The sequence below is a fragment of the Cyprinus carpio genome, chromosome B1 (genome assembly GCF_018340385.1).
Source record: "Cyprinus carpio isolate SPL01 chromosome B1, ASM1834038v1, whole genome shotgun sequence".
NCBI classification, from domain to species: domain Eukaryota; kingdom Metazoa; phylum Chordata; class Actinopteri; order Cypriniformes; family Cyprinidae; genus Cyprinus; species Cyprinus carpio.
This window is the reverse complement of record NC_056597.1, coordinates 1,410,892-1,436,254: the sequence shown is the minus strand read 5'-3', so window position 1 is coordinate 1,436,254 and position 25,363 is coordinate 1,410,892. Positions and strand designations below refer to the sequence as shown.

At 39.0% G+C, this 25,363-nt stretch overlaps 1 protein-coding gene across 7 annotated transcripts in view; it reads left to right on the top strand.

Moving 5' to 3' along the window:
• The first annotated feature begins 694 nt into the window (after positions 1-694).
• LOC109075782 (glycine receptor subunit beta-like) overlaps positions 695-25,363 on the top strand; it is a 35,252-nt gene continuing 10,583 nt past the window's right edge. The window contains exons 1-8 of one of the 7 annotated variants that reach the window (XR_006153675.1): positions 695-922; positions 1,017-1,163; positions 6,998-7,126; positions 8,497-8,603; positions 19,246-19,313; positions 19,534-19,760; positions 21,274-21,356; positions 21,497-21,637. Coding sequence is in view for 5 of the 7 variants with exons in the window: in XM_042716150.1 (XP_042572084.1) it covers positions 1,156-1,163; positions 6,998-7,126; positions 8,497-8,603; positions 19,246-19,313; positions 19,534-19,760; positions 21,274-21,356; positions 21,497-21,637 (763 nt within the window). In the remaining 2 variants the exon portion in view is untranslated. The other 6 variants (XR_006153676.1, XM_042716150.1, XM_042716155.1 and 3 more) reach the window with 6 other exon arrangements.

Genomic DNA, 25,363 nt, shown 5'->3' with positions numbered 1-25,363 from the left:
CTTTGAAAGTGCTGGATCCACCTTTAATGTAGCATAAATCAGTGTGTGTGTGTTTATGGCCTACATACATTGTCCCCATCCTCACATCAGCGGTTATTGAATGTCATCGTGCTGGACTAAGGAACTCTGCCTTCAGTTTTGCCTCTATGCTGATGAGACCAGCGTATCGTAACAAGATTGATCTCAAATACAAGAAGAAGATAGAGGCCATGGTCCAGTAAGAAACACAAGGGAAATATAATAAGAATTAAATACTCCAATTAATAGCGTAGTTTATTTGCACACACACTGTTTTGCTTTAGCACAATGCTATTTCAGTGCAGTTAGGTTCTGTTTAAACCAGTGGTTCTGGACCTTTTTGACTTCAAACCCCCCGCTACGAGAGATACAAACTCAGGAAAAAAAGTCAGAATTGCGAGTTTGTATAGCATGATTCCAAGAAAAAAAATCTGAATTGCGATATCAAAGTGCAATTGTGAGAAAAAAAGAGCTCACCCTGTCCCTACTGCGGCTTCAGCCTGCCTGACTGTGAGCTGCTCTGTCCCGGCTGCAAAAACAATCTGCCCCAACGTAATCTACTGCATCACTGCACTGCCTGAACACAAGCAGATCTTGCTCCAAGGAAGAGACCTACAGCTTCAGTTCCACAGTGTAAACGTCATAGAGAACTGCCAGAAACCCAGGCCCTATTTTAACTTCCTCTCTAGGTGCTATATATATTTCATTCTTGACTTGTCTGTGACTGTAATGAGAGGAATGACAATAAACTTGACATTTTGGTGTGTATATGCAGGCGCACACAGTTATGCAGTTTGTCTGATAGATGTGTGTGTCATTATTTTCATGGTCAACACTTGGTCAAGGAGGATTGGTGTGTCTGCCCACACTGTGATTTCCCTGCTCTCTATTCGCAGTTCACTCAGTAAGTCTCATCCATCCATGGTCCATCTATCCATCCACCTATCTAGTCACCAACCCATCCATTGATTTTCTGTATTTGTATGTGTTTGTTTCAGGCTCTTAGAGACTGAGTCGGTTTTCCCCATGTGCACTGAGACTTTAAATGTCAGTGAGATGAAAAAAGTTTCGGACTGCTCCAGATATCTGCACCAGGACCAACTGGAGCACTGAGATCCAGAGGGCAAGAAAAGAGAAATGAAAGGGTAATGAAAAAAATCTTGCTGCTTTTACTTTAATGAGACCACTAATGAAACTCTTGAGTCTAATGAAATGCACCTGTTTTGCATTTTGCATAATCCTCATAAAGTTTTGGTACGTAAATTAACAATATTTTTTTTTTTTTACATGGAATTTATTTTAACATTCAATTTTCAAGTAATAGTTTACCCCAAAATGAAAATGCTGTCATCATTTACTCACTCTCATGTAATTCCAAATATGTATGATTTTCTTTCTTCTGTAGAACATAAAAGTAAGATATTTGTAAGAATGCTGGCAACCAAACAGGTTTGGTATTTGCATAAGGCGATCTGATTGGAGGACGCCAACACCTGACGTCACTCCATTAAAAGTAAACGAGAGGCGTTGAATGGGCCGTCAGAGATAACACTTTCTAACACTTATTTTTGCATAATAAATTAACATTTGAGATTACAAAGGTTTTAATATATAATATTTGTCCTATGCAGTAATTGTTCTGTTCTTTAGTTGTGTATATTTACACAACTGTAATTTGTTAACAGCCCCCTGTATTTTATTGCTTACTGATATGGAAATTCAGTGTTTAATACTCATTGTTTCGTGATTATTTTTGTGGACAAAACTAAAATAGAAGTTGTTTGTAACTGTTCCCCTTATGATTCCTGGTTTCAGATTTTTCCTGTTTACAGAATTTTAAGAAGCCAGGACTGATATTCTTTTATTGAAAATGCAAAAATATTTTGCAATCATGGTATATTTATCGTAAAATATACTTTTTTGTACAATGTAAATGTTTGTACATGTCTGTATTGTAACTAGGTGAGGTGGACAACTACCAACATTTATAATAATGAAAATGTATGAAATTCTCCCAAACCCTCCACTGTCTGCCATTGGTCAAAGAAACAGGTAGCCCCGCCCCAAACTCTTTGGCTAAGTCAATGTTGCTATGTCAACTCAAAAAGCAATGTTGAACAAATGCAGCCACAGCATTTATACTTTTGGGGAACATCAACCTATGATTGTTGTCTTGCACATTAAATTGGTAAAGAAGCAAATTACACATCAGCTTTAGTCGGAGTGATTTGTGCTGCTGTTTTATAGCTTGGCCACAAGAGTACAGCACTGCAGTGTGAGCTAATGAAAGGAGAAAGACAGTTAATCTAACCACCCAAGTGCTGACATTTATGTTGAGCTGGACTGTCCGTTCACCTTACATGTGACCTTACATTTTGTAAAATAGAGATTTAAAGTTAGTGACTTGTTTTTTTTTTTTTTTTTTTAAGTTTACCTTCACCTTACTGCTTTTGAAGTTTAGGCTAAATGTTCTGCATTTTAAATGCCTTAATGGACTAAAATAGTATAAATATGTAATTATTGGAGTTTATGAAACCTGATTTATTTGCTTTAAGATTCAAATTTGGGGATAGTTCATTTACTCACACAGAACAAAGGAAGTCATACTAGATTTGAAATGACTTGAGGGTAACACAAATAAAGATATTTTGTAGAATGTTGGTAACCAAACAGTTTTGGTGACCTTTGACTTCCATTTTATAGACAAAATAACATACTGAGACATTTCTTTTTTAATGTTTTGCAGAAGAAAGAATATCCGTACAGATTTGAAATGACATGAGGGTGAGTCTATTCCTTTGACCTGTATTATTGATCCTTACATCTTAGTTGTCTCTGTGTTGTTCGTGTGACACACACACATTTTTGAGTATGGCAAGTGAAAGCAATAAATCAGGTCAACATTCTTAGGGCACAAATGTTGTCTTATTTAATACATATTATAATGGGGGTTAAAAATACACACCCTTGCTCTGTCTTTGGACATGGCATCCAAACAGTGAGCTCCATTCTTCATTTGTAGTAGTCAAATTTGCCCAAGCAGAAGATGAATTGTGTTCCTGTCAGCCCTGGACAGATGGTGTGTGTGTGTTGTATATGTGTAGAAGGCATGTAAGCATGTCCCATATTTGGCTGAGCATCTGTCTTGTTTTGTATTATCTGAGCGGATGATGTTGTGTAATGATCACTTTTATAAGAATGATGTAATTGTATTCTTCAAAGCATAATTCACCTGTGAAACTACCACATCTGACACAAGATTGTGTGTGTGTGATAGAGGAGTGAAAGCTGATGTTTTACAGCATCTGAAATGCTGAGGTAAGTTTGTAATTCGGTAAAGACCATCATGAAGCTGTCCAGTGTGTGTGTGTGTGTGTGTGTGTGTGTGAGCGAGAGTTTGTGTGGGTCTCCTCTGCAGCGTGCTGGCGTTGTGCCACACTGGGAACAGAATGCTTCACATATTCTGAAACACAATTGTATTGTTTTATTTCCCAGTTATGCTGCATTTGTACTGGGTTCTCTCACACACCTATGCCCCAAAATTTTATATGTCATTAATTTATGTATGTATAGAGAGAAAATAAGATGAGTTTTATTTATTTATTTATTTATTTAGTGTATCTTATATTATTATACATAAATCTATCAATAATATATTTAAAAAATATTATTGAAATAATATTTTCTATATAGAGAGAGACAGAGGTGATTTATGTATGACTGGTACACACACACACACACACAGTCATTATACCTCATGTTTATACATAAATATATAATTTATATGCTATTACTTTATGTGTGTATGTGTGTGTGTGTGTAATATATATATATATATATATATATATATATATATATTATATATATATATATATATATATATATATATATATATATATATAGTATATTAGAGAGAATAAGATTGCATTATTTGATCAGTATATTGTTTATACATAAATATATCAATAATAATATATGTGTGTGTGTGTGTGTGTGTGTACACACACAAACATGATACATGGTTATATGCATGAAAAAACATTGAATTATATTTAATCAGTATATTCTATTTTAGATATAATTTAATATTTAAATAAGAATTATATTTTTCTCTATAAAGAGAGGGAATAAGATGATTTATTTCTGACCAGTATATCATATATATTTTTACATAATTATATCATACATTTTAAATAAATTGATGATATATGTAAATATAATTCATCTTATTATCAGTGTACCTTCATATTGTTTGTGTGAAACTTATTCTCTCTTATTCCCATTCTCACATGGGATCATTTATCTTTCCTGCCACTTTCTCTCTCTCTCTCTCTCTCTCTCTCTCTCACACACACACACACACACACACACGAGCCCATCCCATGCCCTCATTTAGTTCTGTGGGCTCAGTGTAAATCTGTTAAGAGAGCGGGCTGCGATTTAATGTGACACAAAGGACAAATCGAGGTGAGGAGGAGCTGTTCACAAAATCACTAACATCTCGTGAATTTCTTGAGCATCTCTCGCTTAATATAATCAGAGAGGGCTGCATTCGCTCTTTTGCTCTTTATGTGCTTCTAATAGCTTTAATTTGTTCAACTCTTGATTTTGCATAATACAGTTCCTTTATATCTTCAGAATCACTTGATGGTAGGCTATAGTAGCACAGTAGGTTTCGTAAGTTCAGTCCAGGCGGAGAAAGTGACGCCGGTGCGGGACAGCGCGTGCTTCATCACGCGAGAGCACAGCAGCAGCCCCACTGCAGCGGGACAGGTGCATCCACGCGCAATCCATCACACACACCGAAACTGAGCCCGAGTGTGGATGTACATACAGTGACAGACATGTGTGTTTGAGCGGGGGACACTAATATCAGCTGTTTTCTTCATGAGGTGAGGAAACGTGTCTTTGTACTGTAACATGTACAGATGAGATGATCTCACTGACGCGGTTTTTTCGGTTCAACATGATTTCACAAGTTCTCAGAGTGAGTTATTACGAGTGTCTCTCTATTTTATCTTGTTGTATTCGTCTGCGCCGGGAGGTGTGGAAGTGTTTTGCGGTGAGACGAGTGTTCTCTCGTGTTTCCACTGCGGATCTCTAGTGCTGGATTCGGTCCCGGGGGGCTTTCAGTCCGCCGCTGGAGAGAGAGCTTTTATTAGCGTTAGGCTAATTAATCTGCACATTATAAGGACTGATCAAGCGAGTATCAAGTTGTTCCAGGGGTTTTGTAAAAGATTGTGTTAATGAGTTTAAGCAAGACACATTTCTCCGATTATACTCCTCTAAACCAAACACTTTAATAGGCCTGTATGCAGTGCTGGGCTAGTTACGCACAATTGTAATATATTACTCATTACTAGTTACCTTTCAAAAGTAATATTATTACTTTATGGCAACAGTAATTAGTTACACTACTAGTTACATTTCTTTCTTTCTTACAGTGTTCAGAACATCTTTTCTCCTAACAAAATCAATGTAATGGCAATATTCCCATCCACTGAATGTAAGCTTTTTTCATAATCCATATCCCTGCTGCACCGGTGACTTCATGTGCCTGTGTGAGTTGTGAAAATTATAAAAATAAATCTAGAAATTATTAGATTATTGCACTTCAAATCAATAGGGGTTGAGGCATCGAAGGTAACTAGCTGTTTTACGGATAGTAACTGTAATATTATTACTGAAATTTTATTAGTAATTAGTTACACTACTAGTTACTGCAAAAAAGTAATTTTATTACTGTAACTAGATACTACTAACTAGTTACTGCCCAACACTGCCTGTATGTATATTACAAGCATGTAGTTCAAATCTAGTTGTAGTTATCTATCTATCTATCTATCTATCTATCTATCTATCTATCTATCTATCTATCTAAGCTGAAAAGCTTTAATGGGCAATTGAATTTTTCATTGTGACAACCAAGACCATAAAAACTATGACAACCTGCCCCCCTGTTTCTATTTTCCTGGGAAATCACAATCAAAATATTCAATAGTTCAACAACTAGCATTGGTCTCCTACATGAAAATAAATGACTATATTTGTGGGAGAAATATAATACAGTGCAAGCCATACAGTACGTTTCCCTAGTAGTTTATATTTATTTATTTTAAAGCTTTCTGAGAAATTTCTGAATTTGTCTTGTTCCTCACTTTCTATTCAACCCTGCTATGCTGTTACATTTCCATCTTTAAAAACATGCGTTGATCTTTTGTACATCACACATAATGCGTGATATCGTTTTATGTCTGTTAAGCATTAACTTGTTCAAATGAAATCAATTAAGGAAGAGTTTCCTTAAAATGAAAATTTGCTGAAAATGTACTTACCCTCAAGCCATCCAAGATGTAGGTGTGTTTGATGATTACATCACTTGCTTACCAATGGATCATCTGTAGTGAATGGGTGCCATCAGAATGAGAGTCCAAACAGTCCAAACATAACAATCATCCATAAGTAAACCAAATGACTCCAGTCCATCAATTAACATCTCGTAAAGAGAAAAGCTGCATGTTTTTACTAGAGGAAGCATTACTAAGGATTATGGACTCATTTTGGCCAGAAGCAACAAGTTAAAATGCACTAATAATGGATGGATTTGTTTCTCACAAACACACAGCTTTTCACTTTAAAAGATGATAATTGATGACCTGGAGTCATATTGTGATATTATTTTTATCAGCTGTTTGGACATTCATTCTGACGGCACCCATTTACTGCAGAGGATTCATTAGTGAGCAAGTGATGTAATGCTACACAAATTCATCTACATCTTGAATGGCCTTAGTAACTTTTAGTCTAATTTTCATTATTGGGTGAACAAAAAAATAAATAAATAAACATCTTTATATTCCTTTATTCCAGATTTGACCTGATGTTTTATGTTTTGGTGGCATTCATGTAATAGTTAAATTAATGCCACCGTTACATTCAAAAGTGTTTTTGCTGACTAATGTGTCTGTGTGAGTTGCAGGTGTGCAGTCATGGTTCTCAAAGGGCTGATCTTGTTGTTGCTGTTGGTACAGTTCTCTGCAGAGAGCACTGCCAAAGAAGGAGGCAAACACAAGAAGGGGAAAAAGGGCAAGCAAGTCATCTGTCCCTCGTAAGTCTCCCAGGCAGTTACACACATATGTGTGCTGATTCCATTATCTTTTAAGGTTGCCAAGGATGCATGGATGTCAGTCATGAAGAATTACAGTGTGCTGTTAAGCAGAGTGAAAGGCTGGCGATAAATTTTGGAGCCTGCCAGACTGTATGGTTCAGTTAGCACTGGTCCAGGACCAGCTGTGTCCTTGTTAACACTCTCTGTTGCATACTAACAGATCCAGTTAAACTGGCCTTAGGCCATAGACAGGGCCAGTGGTCCAAATGTTTCCTGATAGCAGACATTATTCCAGATAGGGCTGGGTGGTATACCGAGTTTGTACGATATATTGATATGTTTTTATAAGCGGTACGGTATGAGGCAATACTGTTTATATCGATACAGGCCTACAGTACTTTGTTATGAGCGCATCTGAAAAATATCTAGCGGAGAAAGTGCATAATCCAATTTGTTCTAAATATGTGGCAAGCTTTCGTAAGTAGTATAGTTTATAGTTTTGTATAGTTTAAACTATACAACTCGCGCTGTTTAATGTGTCTGAGATGTGCTGTTTTCCTAATTGCTTAACTTAAATTTCACAGGTATATTCTCCATCTGCAAATGTTAGAAAGCCATAGAAATATTTCCATTTTGCTGTCAGAAATGCATGCACAACTCACAAGGCTTCTGCTTTGCTATTCTCCGCTAAACTTCACAGACTTCACTGAACAAGCGATGGAATAGGAGCGCAATAATTCTGACTAAAACATACATTTTGCTGAAATATATGTAGTTGGACAATAAATGTGACATGTAGAATTTTAAACCTACAAGTAAGTGTATTTGTATGATAGCACTAACTGTAAAGTAGCCTTTTTACTCAGTTAGTCTGTGCTTTTTTATTATTTTTAGTTTAGTGAATTTAACTTCTGCTTTAAAAGCGTTATTTTTGTTTTTAGATTGCAATGTTACAATGTTAGAAAATAATGTGATTTTAATACCTTTTTTTTTGCACATAACATATATGCCTATATGGTTACATTCACTTTATTTATTTTTTCATAGCCTTTAATATGCATTGTTTTTTTTGGCAATATTAGGCAGGATGTAATATATATATATATGTAAAATACAGATTTTTTAAATCCAAATACAAAAGCATAGAAAATACCGAAGTATATACGTATACTGCAAATCAGTCAAAAAATACAGAGATATGAAATTTTGATCATATCGCCCAGCCCTAATTCCAGAAGAATGATGTGTTGAATAGTTCTTGAATCTGAAAAGGCTTTGACTCTTTGCCAGGGCAAGTTATGTCCTAATATGACTTTGATAAGTGATGTACTGCCAGTATAGTGTGCGTGTGTCTGTTTTGACATTGCCAGTCAGTTATCAGCAGAGGACTTGGACAGAGTCCCAGCCAACTCAACCAGCAACATACTGAACCGCTTGTTGATGACCTATGATTCACGAATACGACCAAACTTCCAAGGTACTGAGATTTCAGTTTACTACTTTCATTTTCCTTTCTAAATAAACCATGTTAATAGTGGTTGAATAACCAAAATGATTTACTGAAAAATACACAAAAATATTAAACAATTACATTAATTTACGTCAGAAAAAATATAATCACATTAAGAATCAGAATGAGCTTTATTGCCAAGTATATTTACACATACGAGGAACTTGGTTTAGTGACAAAAGCTCCACAGTGCAACAGAATGACAGTGCCAAGACAAGACACAGATAATAAAAAGAATAATATACAAATATACAAAATAGACAATGTACAAAATAGCAAAAACAATATATAAAATAGATAATTTTGTATGTACAGGTATGTTATGTGCAAATTTGAAATGTAAATATGTATTTTATATAAATAAATGTATGATAGTGTTGTGTGTTCCACATTTTATTGTCAAGTGTTCATGAGATGGATTGCCTGAGGGAAGAAACTGTTCCTGTGCCTGGCCATTCTGGTGCTCAGTGCTCTGTAGCGTCGACCAGATGGCAACAGTTCAAAGAGGGAGTGTGCTGGATGTGAGGGCTCCAGAGTGATTTTGCCAGCCCTGTTCAGCAACTGTTCAGCAGCTCCTGTGGCAGGTTGAATTTCCTCAGTTGGCAAAGGAAATACAGCCTCTGTTGGGCCTTTTTAACAATGTGAATGTCCCACTTCAGGTCCTGAGAGATGGTGTTGACCAGGAACCTGAATGACTCAACTGTGATTACAGTTCTGTCTATGATCCTGAGTAGGGGGAGTGCAGGGGGGTTTCTCCTGAAGTCCACGATCATCTCCACTGTTTTGAGTGTTTTGAGCTCCAGGATGTTAAGACTGCATCAGACAGCTCTTTTACCTCCTGTCTGTAAGCAGACTCGTCACCATCCTGAATGAAGCTGATAAGTGTGGTGTCATCTGCAAACTTTAGGAGCTTGACAGAGGGGTTTTTAGATGTGCAGTCATTGGTGTAGAGAGAGAAGAGCAGTGGGGAGAGGACGCAACCCTGGGGGGCACCAGTGCTGATTGTACGGGTGCTGGATGAGAATTTCCCAGCTTTACTAGATGCTGCCTATCTGTCAGGAAGCTGGTGATCCACTGACAGACAGAAGTGGGCACGGATAGCTGAGTTAGTTTGGGCAGAAGGAGGTTTGGAATATTAGTGTTGAAAGCTGAGCTGAAGTCCACAAACAGGATTCTCACATCCCTGGTCTGTTTAGATGTTGCAGGATGTAATGCAGTCCCATGTTGACTGTATCATCCACAGACCTGTTTGCTCAGTAAGTAAAATGTAGGGGGTCCAGTTCAGATAAGCCAACACCAAGTTTTCAAATGACTTCATGGCCACAGACATTAGAGCTACAGGTCTGTAGTCATTATAGTTGTGGGGAAGTCGTGGCCTAATGGTTAGAGAGTTTGAATCCTAACCCTAAGGTTGTGGGTTCGAGTCTCGGGCCGGCAATACCACGAATGAGGTGCCCTTGAGCAAGGCACCGAACCACCAACTGCTCCCCGGGCGCCGCAGCATAAATGGCTGCCCACTGCTCCGGGTGTGTGTTCATGGTGTGTGTGTGTTCACTGCTGTGTGTGTGTGCACTTTGGATGGGTTAAATGCAGAGCACGAATTCTGAGTATGGGTCACTATACTTGGCTGTATGTCAAGTCACTTCACTTAAGTCCTGTAATTTTGGGTTTTTTTGGGACGGGGGTGATGTTGGAGCGTTTGACGCAGGAAGGGACTTCACAACTCCAATGATCTGTTGAAGATCTGTGAAAAGTTATTCTGGTTTTCAGACAGGCTGGTGCGATACCGTCTGGGCCTGGTGCCTTTCTTCTCTTGTTGTTTCTGAAGACCTGAAGCACATCATTTTCACTGATCTGAAGTGCAGGAGTGGGGGAGAGGGGGGTAGCTGGAGGTGTTAACATTGGTTTTATAAACCTGCAATACAACTCGTTTAGATTGTCTGCCAGTTGTTGATTCTCCACACTGCTGGAAGATGGTGTCTTGTAGTTGGGTATGTCTTTCAGGCCTTTCCACATAATTCCTCTTTACCACTCTGATCTCCTTTTCCAGTGTGTATTTGGCCTATTACTCTAAGACTCTGTCCCCATTCTTTTAAGCATCTTTTTTGGCCTGACGGAGCTGTCTGAGTTTTGGAGTAAATCATGGTTTGTCATCGTTTAATGTTAAATAAGTCCTGGTAGGAATGAGGGCTGCACGATTAATCGCATGCATTTGTCATGCGTGTCCCCTCAGTAAAGCCGGTTCCGTGATTAGCGGTAAATGTCTGTCACCTGTTTTCAAACGGGAGCGGCAGTTAATACACAGAGCCGTAATTCACTGACAAGCTACGCAATATTCTGTTCATAATTGAGATTAATCACATTCGATTATGAACACGATATTGCGTAGCTTGTCAGTGAACTACGGCTCTGTGTATGAACTCCCGGTGCATTTGAAAACAGGTGACGGATATTTACCGCTAATCTCTTCATTATAGATATTTAGCATTTTGTGAGTGGGAGTAATCCGCGCCATCCTCACTGTTTTGGTAGGAATGCACATGTCTTCACGGAAACTAATATAGGATGTTACAGTCTCTGTGAGCTCATCCAGATCGTTGGTAGCAACTTCAAAAACACTCCAATCAGTGCAGTCGAAACAGGCTTGTAAATCCTGCTCTGTTTCATTAGTCCATCTCTTTATAGTCCTTAATACAGGTTTAGCTGATTTCAGTTTCTGCCTGTAGGTCAGTATAAGATGAACCAAACAGTGATCGTGGAGCCCCAAAGCTGCCCATGGGACAGAGTGATATGGATCCTTTATTGTGGTATAAAGGTGATCTGATATATTGCTGTCTCTGGTGGGACGGTACGTGCTGTCTGTATTTTGGTAGTTCACAGGAGAGATTTGCTTTATTATAGTCCCCAAGAATGACTATAACGGTTGAGTCTGGGTGTTGTTGTTCTGTATCAGTGATTTGATAAGTGAGTTTCTGTAAAGCCAGGCTTACATGTGCTTGCGGAGGAATGTAAACACTCACGAGAATGAACAAAGAAAACTTCCACGGTGAATAGAAAGGTTTACAGTAAATGAAGACTGCTTCTAGATCAGGACAGCATATATTCTTTAACGCTGTTACATCTGTGCACCACCTTTCATTGATGTAAAAGCATGTCCTGCCGCCACGCGATTTCCCTGCTGATTCTGTGTCATGATCTGTCTGAACAGCTGGAAGCTGTTTCCGACTCCTCTGTCTGGAATGGCGTCATTTAGCCAGGTTTCCATGAAACACAGAGCAGCAGAGTTTGAAAAATCCTTATTTGTCTGGGAGAGCAGAAGTTTATCTATTTTTTTGGATAGAGACCAGAGATTCACCAGATGGATGATAGGTAGCGTCGTTCGAAATCCGCGCTGTCTAAGCTTAACGAACGTGCCTGCTCGTTCCCGTCTACGCATCATGAAGCATTTCATTTATTTTATTAACACATTAAATAAAAAATTAAAAATATTGCTAACACTTTACAGTGAGGTTAAATTGGTAACAATAACTGTAACTATAAATGTGAAATATAAAATAACAATATAGGTATAGCACTAGGTATTGCAATTATATATGCAATAGGTACAATTATAACAATTATAAATATTTTTATAGCATATATTATTAAACTATAGGTAAATGTCTACATATACTAATATATTTTACTAATATATATGAAATATTAATTATGAATGAACACAAATTACCAAAGAGCAATCTTATATATGTAAACATTTTACATAGCTTGATTAAAAAAAACAATTATTATTATTATTCATTTTATTATTAATGTTAATAAATTGAACCTTGTGAAGTGCTACCAAAATATGGGTTATGTTAACCAATTTAGGCATTACTTGTATATATAGTGGTGGCCAAAATAATTAGAACAGCCAGTGCTGCACACAGAGATCTGATCTCATCATCATCCAGTCTGTCTGGAATGACATGAAGAAACAGAACAAACTGATACAGACTAAATCCAGAAGAAATGTGGCAACATCTTCAAGATGCTTCAAGAGACCTACCTGCAAAGTTACAGTGATTTTAAAGGGGTCATATGATGCGATTTAAATTTTTCCTTTCTCTTTGGAGTGTTACAAGCTCTTAATGGATAAAGAAGATCTGTAAAGTTGCAAAGACTAAAGTCTCAAATCCAAAGAAATATTCTTTATAAATGTTAAGACTTGTCCACGCCCTCCTAAAACGCCTGGTTTAAAAATGCCCCCACATGTCTACATCACTGTGTGGTAAGATTTGCATAACACCGTCCAAATGTTCAAGCAAAGAAAGAAGGCATAACTTTTTTGTTGTGAAAGTGAAACTACTTTATTTGGCCTTCCAAAAGAGGACAATATCCGATTAGTCATGCCTAGAGCTGATCTGTGCTGGTCGCTGAGGAAATACAGTCCAGCCCGGGGTCATCACATGTGGTTGCCGCAACCCCGCCGGCCATTCCTCACTCAAGCCTGGGGCAATTCCAACTTTGCAAGGACAGTCTGGCGCTTCTGACTCACAGCCTGTAAATTTTTTAAAGTTAAAGAATTTGCCACTGATTCAAATGCAAGTTTTGAGCAGTGTAGATTAGAATAGCGCTTGTTGTTTGTCATTTCACCGATCACAAATGCAGACATGGTTTTATGTTTGCAACGCATAAATAAGTCATTATAATCAGTAATTATGTCCCCACTGGATGCAACAAATGCCTTGTTTGTAATGGGTTTTATTGGTTTTGTCTGCTCGTGCCGGCAGACGGCATCACAGTATGTTAAAGGGATACTCCATCCCAAAATGAAAATTTTGTCATTAATCACTTACCCCCATGTCGTTACAAACCCGTAAAAGCTTCGTTCGTCTTCGAACACAATTTAAGATATTTTGGATGAAAACCGGGAGGCCTGTGACTGTTCCATAGATTGCCAAGTAAATAACAGTGTCAAGTATGGAGGAATTATTTGGTCAGATTATAAACTAAAAGTCTAAAACTAAAAGTCTTAAACCAAAACTAAAAATCTAAATTTGAAACTTAAAGTCCAAGTCAAAAATTAATTTGGTATTTAGGATTGGGCATTATTTATTTAGGATTGGGCATTTTCTATTTAGGGTTGGGCATTTGGTTATTTAGCCATTTAGGATTTAGGATCGGGCATTTGGGGATTTAGGATTGGGCATTTAATCATTTAGCCATTTAGGATTGAGGATTGGGCATTTGACGATTGAGGATTGAGGAGAGTGTATGCAAATTAGGAGGCGTGGCCCCAAATACTGGAGGCTGGGTTTGAAATGGCTGGTGCGCAGAGGAACCTTATGGACAGCAGAGGGAGCTCCCAGTGCTAAGGAGCACACTGTAATGAAGCCAAACAGAGCGAGTGAGCGGCTTGAGCAAGGACTGTGTGATAACTTCAACTTAATGACAGCTTTGTAACATTTGTGGCCTCAAACCGAGCGTACAACTGATGCTTGCGCGCACGGTAAATCACCTCCGCAAGATGAAAACAAAATCGCACGTTATTAAACGGGAGCCCGCGAGCTCATTTCAAACTCTCGCGCGTGCGTGACATGTTCTTTGCGCGCAATACAAGCCCTCGCGCTCGCATGATCATTCCCCAGCTGCTCGCGCTCGATCTTCTCAACTGCTCTCTCGAACGCTTTTATTTTCGCCACGACTGACAAAAATAAAAGTGTTCGAGCGAGCAGGTGAGAAGATCGAGCGCGAGCAGCTGGGGAATGATCATGCGCGCGAGGGGGTTTGTATTGCGCGCAAATGGGCATTTCGGTTCTTTTTAGTGAGCCGGCTCGTTTGACTCAGCTCACTGAAAAGAGCCGGCTCTTTTGGCTCACAAACGGCTCTTTAAAACACTATGATAGGTGTGAAAACAATTCTAGTAAATTATTAAATGAAATCAAACTCACAATGTCTCACAATTTCTTTACAAATGCATTGATTTGTTATGAAAAAAAGAATGCTATTAAACATTTGCATTTAAATTACAACTTTTTAATGTATAGAAACAACAACATTACAAAACAAATACAATCTGAATCTGAACAACATAATAGGACCCATATTAAAGAAAAATAAATAACTGAAAGGATTAAACTGGTCCCTCTTTTTTGGCATGTTATATAACCAGCATGAACTATCTCACTAGTTATGTTTTGTATAACTAGGATGAACACACACACACACACACACAATGCTGATCATATTTTTATTTTATGATAGATTTGCATTCAGAAATGCAAGCTGCCTTACTTTCGAGGGGCTGATGCGGTTTCTTCTCCGAGTTTGACACTGTGTGTGTGGTGTGTGTGTGATGGCCCGGCCTTTCCCTCATGCCATATAATTGGTTGACACCTCGTGTATGATTGACAAGAAACAGAATGTGAGGCTGTTCAGACGAATATGTGCGCCTTTAGGCCTATATAATATTTTTTTTTGTTCTTTGAATTAGTCAATTATTTTAAATAAAATAAAATGCATCCATTATTTCATTATTACATAATGATTTAATTTCTATAGGTTATATATATATTTTTTTTATAAAAACAATCTCCCCTCCATAAACTACAACCAAACCACCCATCACAACAAAGAACCAAATACCCAACACTAAAAATAACATGTCACGCGCGCGCGAGAGTTTGAAATGAGCTCGCGGGCTCCCGTTTCCTCGCGTGCGATTTTGTTTTCATCTCGCGGAGGTGATTTACCGCGCGCGCAAGCATCAGTTGTACGCTCGGTTGGAGGCCACAAATGTTACAAAGCTGTCATTAAGTTGAAGTTATCACACAGTCCTCGCTCAAGCCGCTCACTCGCTCTGGTTTGGCTTCATTACAGTGTGCTCCTTAGCACTGGGAGCTCCCTCTGCTGTCCATAAGGTGCCCCTGCGCACCAGCCATTTCAAACCCAGCCTCCAGTATTTGGGCCACGCCTCCTAATTTGCATACACTCCTCAATCCTCAATCCTCAAATGCCCAATCCTCAATCTTCAAATGCCCAATCCTCAATCCTAAATGGCTAAATGATTAAATGCCCAATCCTAAATACCAAATTCCCAATCCTAAATCCCCAAATGCCCAATCCTAAATCCTAAATGGCTAAATGACCAAATGCCCAACCCTAAATAGAAAATGCCCAATCCTAAATACAAAATGCCCAATCCTAAATACAAAATGCCCAATCCTAAATACCAAATGCCCAATCCTAAATACCAAATTAATTTTTGACTTGGACTTTAAGTTTCAAATTTAGATTTTTAGTTTTGGTTTAAGACTTTTAGTTTTAGACTTTTAAATTAAAATCCAACAAAATAATTCCAACGCATTCAAGGTCCAGAAAAGGTATGAAAGTCGTTGCGCTGTTTTCTTTCAAATCAAAGCTAAATACACGTAGAAACAACACATCCTTGTGGCACGGATGATACAGAAGAGCATACGCAGCATACGGTGATATGGAGAGACACAAAGGAGACTTAGACAATGTAATTGTTGAATAAAGGCGTTATTTTTGTGTTCTCTTCGCTTACAAAAAGTGTTCCCATCGCTTCATATAACCCAGATTGCATGTCTGATGGCACATGGAGTATTCTGACAATGACTTTCATAGCTTTTCTGGACGTTGACACTGTTATTTACCTGGCAGTCTATGGGACAGTCACAGGCCTCCCGGTTTTCATCCAAAATATCTTAAATTGTGTTCCGAAGACGAACAAAGCTTTTACACATCGTTTTTCATGTAGCTTTGCAGGCAGCGTTCTTGAAGCATCTTGGAGACGTTCCCATAGTTCTTCTGGATTGAGTCTGTCTCAGTTTGTTCTGTTTCTTCATGTCATGCCAAACAGACTGGATATCACCGGCACCCCGTCCTAAATCGCCGCCCTTCACCAGGCTCCCGATTATATATATATATTGTGGCGAGTCAGCTGCCTCCTCCCTGATAATCACCGGCACCCCGTCCTAAATCGCCGCCCTTCACCAGGCTCCCGATAGGAGTGGGTGTGGGAGAGAGGAGGGGCGCTGGACGAGTCAGGGCTGGCGGCGTGTGATGGGGCACACCTGAAGGGAATGGAGCCTCATCACCGCCGCTGTTTAAAAGCCCAACGCGCCTCTCCTCGGGAGACCGGTCTCTTCCCCGTGCATGCACACTGGTGTCCTCGTGGGTCCAGGAAGGGTGCGTTGAGGGACTCCCGTGCCACCAGAGACGTGAGCTGCCGGACCCGCGGTCCGGTCGGGAACCGCACCCGTCTACACGGCCGTCGGGCCAGGATGCCGGGCCGTCCATCCCCTGCAAGCGCCGCGGCCAGCGAGGAGGATGAAGCCGCTAGAAGAAGCCGCCGCCCCTCGCGCCCCGGACCGAAGAGGGGAGCGCGTGCGGCCGCCGGACTCCGCCCCTTACCTGGACCCTTCCCTCCGTGAACACTGCCAGACCCCCACTAACCCCGCAGCACGACGAGGACACCAGATTCCCTGTTGTTTTGGACACTGTTCCCCTTTTGGACACTTTATTCCCTCTCTTTTTGGTTTTTTCTGTTAAATAAAAACCTCTCCGAGGCCTGACGCCACGCCCACTGTGTCTGTCGTTGGCTCGTCCCGTCACAGTGGTGGAGAATGCGGGCAAGGCGGAGCCTAGACAGCGCAGTTGGGAAACACCTGATGACGTCACTCCCTCTCGTTTGCAAAAGTGCGCGTACCCGGACTGGGACGGAGAAAAGAAGAAACGGAGGAGACGGCCTCCCAACCACACAAAGGGGTAAGTGACTTCTCTTTTACGGTCATTTTACCCTGTGGTTGGTTGAGGCTGTCGACTAACTCCCGTTTCCTCTGTCCCTGTTCCGGCGCACTGCGAGAGGGAGGACTGCCCGGAGAGGAATCCCCACCCCGCCCACTCCGACCGTATGGGGCCTGGTTGAGGAAGGTAGCACTCCCGTGTGGGCTGCGCCCTGAGGACGGGGATGTCGCTTGGGGGGGGGAATGTGACGAGTCAGCTGCCTCCTCCCGGATAATCACCGGCACCCCGTCCTAAATCGCCGCCCTTCACCAGGCTCCCGATAGGAGTGGGTGTGGGAGAGAGGAGGGGCGCTGGACGAGTCAGGGCTGGCGGCGTGTGATGGGGCACACCTGAAGGAAATGGAGCCTCATCACCGCCGCTGTTTAAAAGCCCAACGCGCCTCTCCTCGGGAGACCGGTCTCTTTCCCCGTGCATGCACACTGGTGTCCTCGTGGGTCCAGGAAGGGTGCGTTGAGGGACTCCCGCGCCACCAGAGACGTGAGCTGCCGGACCCGCGGTCCGGTCGAGAACCGCACCCGTCTACACGGCCGTCGGGCCAGGATGCCGGGCCGTCCATCCCCTGCAAGCGCCGCGGCCAGCGAGGAGGATGAAGCCGCTAGAAGAAGCCGCCGCCCCTCGCGCCCCGGACCGAAGAGGGGAGCGCGTGCGGCCGCCGGACTCCGCCCCTTACCTGGACCCTTCCCTCCGTGAACACTGCCAGACCCCCACGAACCCCGCAGCACGACGAGGACACCAGATTCCCTGTTGTTTTGGACACTCTTCCCCTTTTGGACACTTTATTCCCTCTCTTTTTGGTTTTTCTGTTAAAAAAAAACCTCTCCGAGGCCTGACGCCACGCCCACTGTGTCTGTCGTTGGCCCCGTCCCGTCACAATATATATATATATATATATATATATATATATATATATATATATATATGTGTAAGATTAATAATATTTTAATATATTGATTAATTAGATTTAATATATCAATATTTAAGATATATGTATGATAAATCTATGTAGAAACTGTACAAGATATGGTCACGGTCAAATGTAGTTAGCAACGCAAAAGGTTGTGGGTTCAATTCCCAGGGAACACTTGTTAGGTAAAAAAAAAATGTTAGCCTAAATCCACTGTAAGTTGCTTTGGATAAAAGTGTCTAAATGTACTGTAAATGTAATGTAAATATTATATTCTAATAACTATACTAGAAAAAATACATTTTATTACAATTTATATAGAAATATATTAAATATATTTTTGACATATTTTAAACAGAATAGACTGATCAAATATAATTCAATTTCTGTTTTTCATATATATACACACACATACTTGTACGTGCGCACCCACAAGCACACACATAAATATATACATAAGCTTTTTAGTATTCGTGTCATTCTGATTATCAAACCACTCAGACCTCTAGCAAGTTCATAAAACAGCTATAAAATTCAATGCTTGCTCTTTTTTCACAAAAAAGTCACAAAAAACATAATGGATGACCTCATTAGAATGATAATTTAATCACAGTGTCAGAGAAAGGCAGATGTGTATTGTACAAAGTAATTGGAAACTCTCTTCCGTTGTGCTGCTGAGGATCACAAGACCCTGTGGAATTAGAATGTGTCATTCTGAACCCAGTGGAATAAGAATATGTCAGAACGAAACTCCATTAGATCAATGGGCATCTGCTACAGTCCTGAGTTCTCACATCCAACAGAGCATAAAATATGCTTACATTTTAGAGTATTTATTTTGCACTTGTCCATGTCCATGATTATATTCAAAGGCATGCTATCATGTGTTTGCAGGTATCCCAGTGGAGGATAAGGTGAACATCTTCATCAACAGCTTTGGGTCAATCCAGGAGACCACAATGGTTTGTAAAACAATATTAGTTATATATGTCTGTAATTTACTATCCATTTATTCTACCCGCCTAACTGTTTTTACATATCTTTTCTTTGCATATTTTTTGTTTCGTATTAGTCATTTATGCACACAATCTTGTTAAATGTTGTATGTCTGATTGATTTCAAATATATTTATCTATTTTTATACTATGTTGTACCAAGACAAGTTTTATTATTTATTTCCAGGATTACCGTATTAATATATTCCTGCGCCAGCGCTGGAATGACCCACGACTACGGTTGCCAGCTGATTTTAAGTCGGATGCATTGACCGTTGATCCAAAAATGTTCCAGTGCCTGTGGAAACCAGATCTGTTTTTCGCCAATGAAAAAAATGCTAATTTTCACGACGTTACACAGGAAAACATACTCCTGTTCATTTTCCGCAATGGAGACGTCCTCATCAGTATGAGGTAATCCATGGCCAGATATTGGTTAGTTTTGTAAAAAAAAAAAAAACATTTAAATAACTTTTCACATGGTAGTAAAATGTACTGCTTTGCTGTGTAGTGCAAATATGCAAACATACTGAAATATGCATTATACTGTATGGAAATACAATTATTTTGCTGTTTTGGTTAATAAGCCACAAGAGACCTGCATTATTACATATAGGGGTTGTTCATATTCTGGATGTTCTAGATAAAAATGATGCATAATGCAGTTTATTGTTTCAAGCAATATGATAATAAACACCAAACTTCAGTTTATAGTTTTCCCTAAATTATTTCCTATTAATAATATTAATCTGAATAATCAATTTATCCACCATGTAATATAGTTCATGAGGCTGTTTACAGTAGCCAAGCAACATAGTAGTCCATTAGCATCAAATCATAATATTAAAATGATTTCTGAAGAATCATGTGACACTGAAGACTGGAGTAATGGCTGCTGAATAGTTCAGCTTTGCTATCACAGGAATTAATAATATATTAAAATAGAAACCAGTTATGTTAAATTGCAGTATTGCTCTTTTTACTGTATTTTTAATCAAACAAATGCCGCATTGGTCAGTATATAAGACTTTAACATTAAAAAGTCTTACCGACCCTACACTTTTGAATGGTAGTGTAGATGAATGACATTGCTGCATTTTGTGATTAAATTTTAAAGTAAGTCAGGCTTCCCAAGCAGTCTTAAAATAGTCACCATCCTTGGAATTTTTGATCATATAGGTTCACTTTCAAATCTTATAATCTAATCTCTTTATGAGGTTTCAGAAATTTAGAGTTTTGTATCAAAGAATATCAGTACTTGATGCATTATTCACCAGATGGTTTGCAGTAGATTAAAATTAGCCCTAAACATTATTTGTAGCTATATAAATAGATTAATATGAAGAAAACTGTTCATACTGCTTTTATAATAGAAACATAAAAGGGTGTCGCGTTTCAATTTCAAGTTTTTAAAATGCTATTTCCCTCCATTTCAAATCTGGCCCTGGAGTTTATTTATTTCACAGATATGAAATGCTTATTGCACCTCTGGCAATGTGTCCTTGTTACGTTAGCTTCGCTGAGAGAGCTGTTGAAATGATTCTTCTCGTATTCACATTTATCATTTGACACTTTTTCACTATATATTTTTCTTGTTGTTTTTCTTGCTATTTATTCTGTTCTGATTCTTAACCGCAGCATATTTAGATAGCAGGATGTTTGAAGCTATGGCTGTTTGCTCAAGCTGAAAGGGTCTTTGTGGCATCTTTGCTTTTCCATGTGTGAGAGAATCTCACCCCACAGCCTTCTTACTACTCTCTCTCTCTCTTTCTCTCATCTGCTACTGCTGCTCCACATGCACCAAAGATTAATGAACCTTGCAGTGTGTGTGTGTGTGTCAATCCTCTCTTCACATACTCTCTCGTACACATACCGTCTGTTCTAAATTCTAAAAAACTGTATTCAAGTAAATTTTATTTTTCTTCAGGCTGTCTGTCACTCTTTCTTGCCCTCTGGACCTAACACTGTTTCCTATGGACACCCAGCTCTGCAAGATGCAGTTAGAGAGCTGTAAGTGAAATAAACACACACACACACACACACAAACTGGTACTCCTGCAATAGGACAAAACTACTAATTTTGTTTTTATTTTAAGAGATGGAAAAAAGGATGGGGTGAAATGTTCATGTAATTTTGTGTGTTTATGTAGTTGGCTATACTACAAAGGATCTTGTTTTCATGTGGCAGTCTGGAGACCCTGTTCAGATGGATGAGATTGCTTTACCACAGTTTGATGTAAAGCAAGAGGACATTAAGTATAGAAACTGCACAAAGTTCTACCCGGGAACAGGTATGGATTGACATATAAATATACACTTTTATTTACATACATATTAAAGGAGGGCAACACAGAAAGAGGACATAGTGTTCAGGACGGCAACAGCTCAAGGATAGCACACACACACACACACACACACGTGCAAGTGAGAAAATGCTGACCTCATACCTCTTTTACACTCCTAATTCAAACTCAAATGAATCAATACCTCTGAGATGTGTAGCTTGGCAGAACCACCTCAGTATTAGAGCCAGAGTCTTACTGTAGCATTAAACACTTGGAATGATCCCGCATTTCTTTTTTAATGAATGTTGTGGTTATGAAGTATCTTGTTAAATGGTAAATGTTCATGCCTGAACACCTTCTGTTCTCTCATCAAGCTCTAAACACCTGATCATTTCTTTGTGTGTGGGAACTGTATGTTCCCATCCACTTCCCTTTTTGTTCCCACACCCTAGCTATGATAGGAATAGCATACTTCATACCACCCATGCTATTTCTGCAGTAACTAATTACATTAGTTAACATGAATTAACAATAAAAAAAATACTTCTAAAACATTTATTAGTCTAAGTTAATGTTAATTTCAACATTTAGTGATACATTATTAAATTCAAAATGGACATCAGCGAACATGAACTTACAATGAACAGTTGTATTTTTTAACTAACATTAACAAAGGTAATTAAAACTGTAACACATTTATTGTTCATTGTTAATTAAAGGTGCCACAGAATGCAAAAATCACTTTTATAAGGTGTTTGAACAGTTGTGTGGCCGCAGTGTGTGAAAACCAACCTATAATGGTAAAAATCCACCCACTCGTTGTTTTATAATCCTAATAAATCATAATCAGTCTCTCCACACTAGCGGTTCCAGATTTCTCACTACTGTGTCATCATAGTCGGGGAAAGTCTCGCCCATTTGTGATGCTCTCTGCCCTGTTAGCATATACACAGCCCTGAGTGAGAAGCAGAGGTCTGCCATTACTGTTTTCTTGCTGTAGCTGCTGGAGGTACAATGTCAGCGCCAAAGAGACATTAAAAGTGTTGTGTGTTGGGATGCACCAACAAACATAGGAGTCTCCACAGACCACTGAGGACACAGTGGTTAAATTTCATTTTCGAAGGAAATGTCCCAGAAAAAAACAGAAAAGTCCTATACATTTGTGCTAACATTTTACGCCGGACTGCCTCACAAATGAGGGTCAGTTCAGCGCTGGAGTTGTGCAAAGATTGCTTCTGAAAGAGGGATCGATACCAGTGCTTCGTGCGCAAACATCCAGACTCCAGACAAAGTAAGCATCAAGCATCATATTTTGTTTTCCAAAAGACTTTCTTGGCTCTCTGTAAGGCTAATGTTGCTAAAGCTACCACTGTCTCTGCCTGTTTTCACTAATGCTGCCTTCAAGTGCTACCAGATAGGAATGTGGTAGTTAAATATTGCATTTGGAAGCAATGTGAGGATCAGTAACACAGTCACCACCAGTTAAACCATAACACCGGTGGTATGGCTGTGAGCATTAGCTCTTGAAGCTCTGCACTCTTCTGAATAGGGAGGCGGGAGCACCAGCTCATTTTCATTTTACATTTATGCATTTAGCAGATGCTTTTATCCAAAGCGACTTACAGTGCATTCAGGCTAACATTTTTTTTTTTTTTTTTACCTAACATGTGTTCCCCTGGGAATCGAACCCACAACCTTCTGCGCTGCTAACGCAATGCTCTAGCGCTGAGCCAAAGGAACATTTAAAGGGGACAAACACAAAAAACAGGGTGTTTTGGCTCATACCCTAAAAGTGGCAATTTCAACAAGCTATAAAAAATTATCTATGGGGTATTTTGAGATAAAACTTCACATACACACTCTGGGGACATCAGAGAACAATTTAAAATATTGGCACCCATCTATGGCACCTTTAATGTTAGTTAATGCATTAACTAACTTGAACTTATAAAACCTTGTAAAGTTACCTTGACATTTGCCACTTTTTTTTTTACATACTATTTCTAGTGTACATATCTAACAGTATGCAAGTATTTCATTCTAAACGTAGCCGGTCTCTTACTTTATTCACAGTTCTTATATATAGCTACAGTATCTATGATGCTGCTGCATTCTGAGCCTGAGGCAAGCTGGCAGAGATGTTAGTGATAATGATACTGTTAATATTCCTATAGACTGTGCACAGCATGTTTGCCATGTGATCTGTGTAGTTATGTTTGTGTTTAGTTTTTGGAGAGTCTTACTGTTGCTGAGATAGAAAAAGCACCAGCAAATTAAGAAAACAACTTCATCAGTTTGACAACACATGCACTGCAAATACTCACGATACAGAAATACGCTGAAAATACTCGCAACACAACGAAATACAGAAATGTACAGTGTGACCAAATACAGAAAAGTATTGCAAGTAGCACCGACCACAATGGAAATGTTTCAAGGGGACACCGAACAACCCTTACGAAAATGAACCATGGTTTTATAGTAATAACCATGTTTTTGGCATATTGATTACTATTTGTATAACCACAGTTGTACAAATACTATATGGTTAAACTATGGTTAGTGTAGCAAAACCATGGTTCATTTGTGGTTACCATGTTTAACTATAGTAACCTTTTTTAATAGTAAAACCATGGTCAAATTTCTTAAGGGAATTTGTAAAAGTAAGTTTACATAACATTCCACAGTTACAGTAATTGTGTATTTTGTCAGCTTATTTAGGCTAATAATATCCAAAAAATCTAAGGAATCATATCATATATGATATAGGATATATGATATAGGATATATGAAATAAACAAAAATCTCACCTTTCAGAGTAAACACTGTTGAGCATGTCTCAACCAGGTTCTTCACTTGTTGCAGTTCCCTTAAACATTTCTGATGGTCTGTGGGTATTTGCAGCATGTTTCTGTATTTGTTTTGTGAGTATTTGCAGTGTGTTTTTTGTAGTACGTCACGTCATGAGTATTTGCAGTGGGTCCATCAGTTTACGTCTTGTGAGGTAAAAAGCAGCAAACCATAGCTTCCAGCTAAAAAGTCCTCTATCCATAATATTGCTTTTTCTAGTAAGAATCAGGAGAGAAATACACACAGAGCAAGCACCTTTTACAGGTGAAAACAGTCCAAAACAGTTCTAAACAAACATCAGTGGATTTTGATGTGAAAGGACCACAGGGAATGCACTTTTTCACTGGAAGAAACGTTATTATGGATTATGGACTTGTATTTTGGCCAGAATTGGAAAAAGTTAAAATGCCTTATTTTATATATGGATTTGTTTCTGAGAAACATGTAGCTTTTCACTTCACAAGTAAATAATTGATGGACTGGTATCATGTTGGTTAATAAACTTATCATGTTCTCACATGATTATTTCAAATGAAAATTTTATATCCACTTAACTAAATGTAGGGGGATATTGTATAGTCAGCGGGTCATTGCAAAATAAATCCCTTAAGGGTGATTACAAAAAAACAACCTATTTTGGAACCTGCTGACTATTATCCCTCATTTCGCCACCCTCATAAACACATACACACAATTGTACCTTTAACATAAAGTATAGCTTTAGAAGTATTGAAGTGCATTTCTCCTGTGTGAATCTATTACATAATACTATATTCACTTCTTATATAAGAGAACAAACAGCATGAGCGTAACTTGCTAACATTACAGACACAGACAGCAGTACCTTCACACACTTTCATATAAATGATCAAACACAGTCTC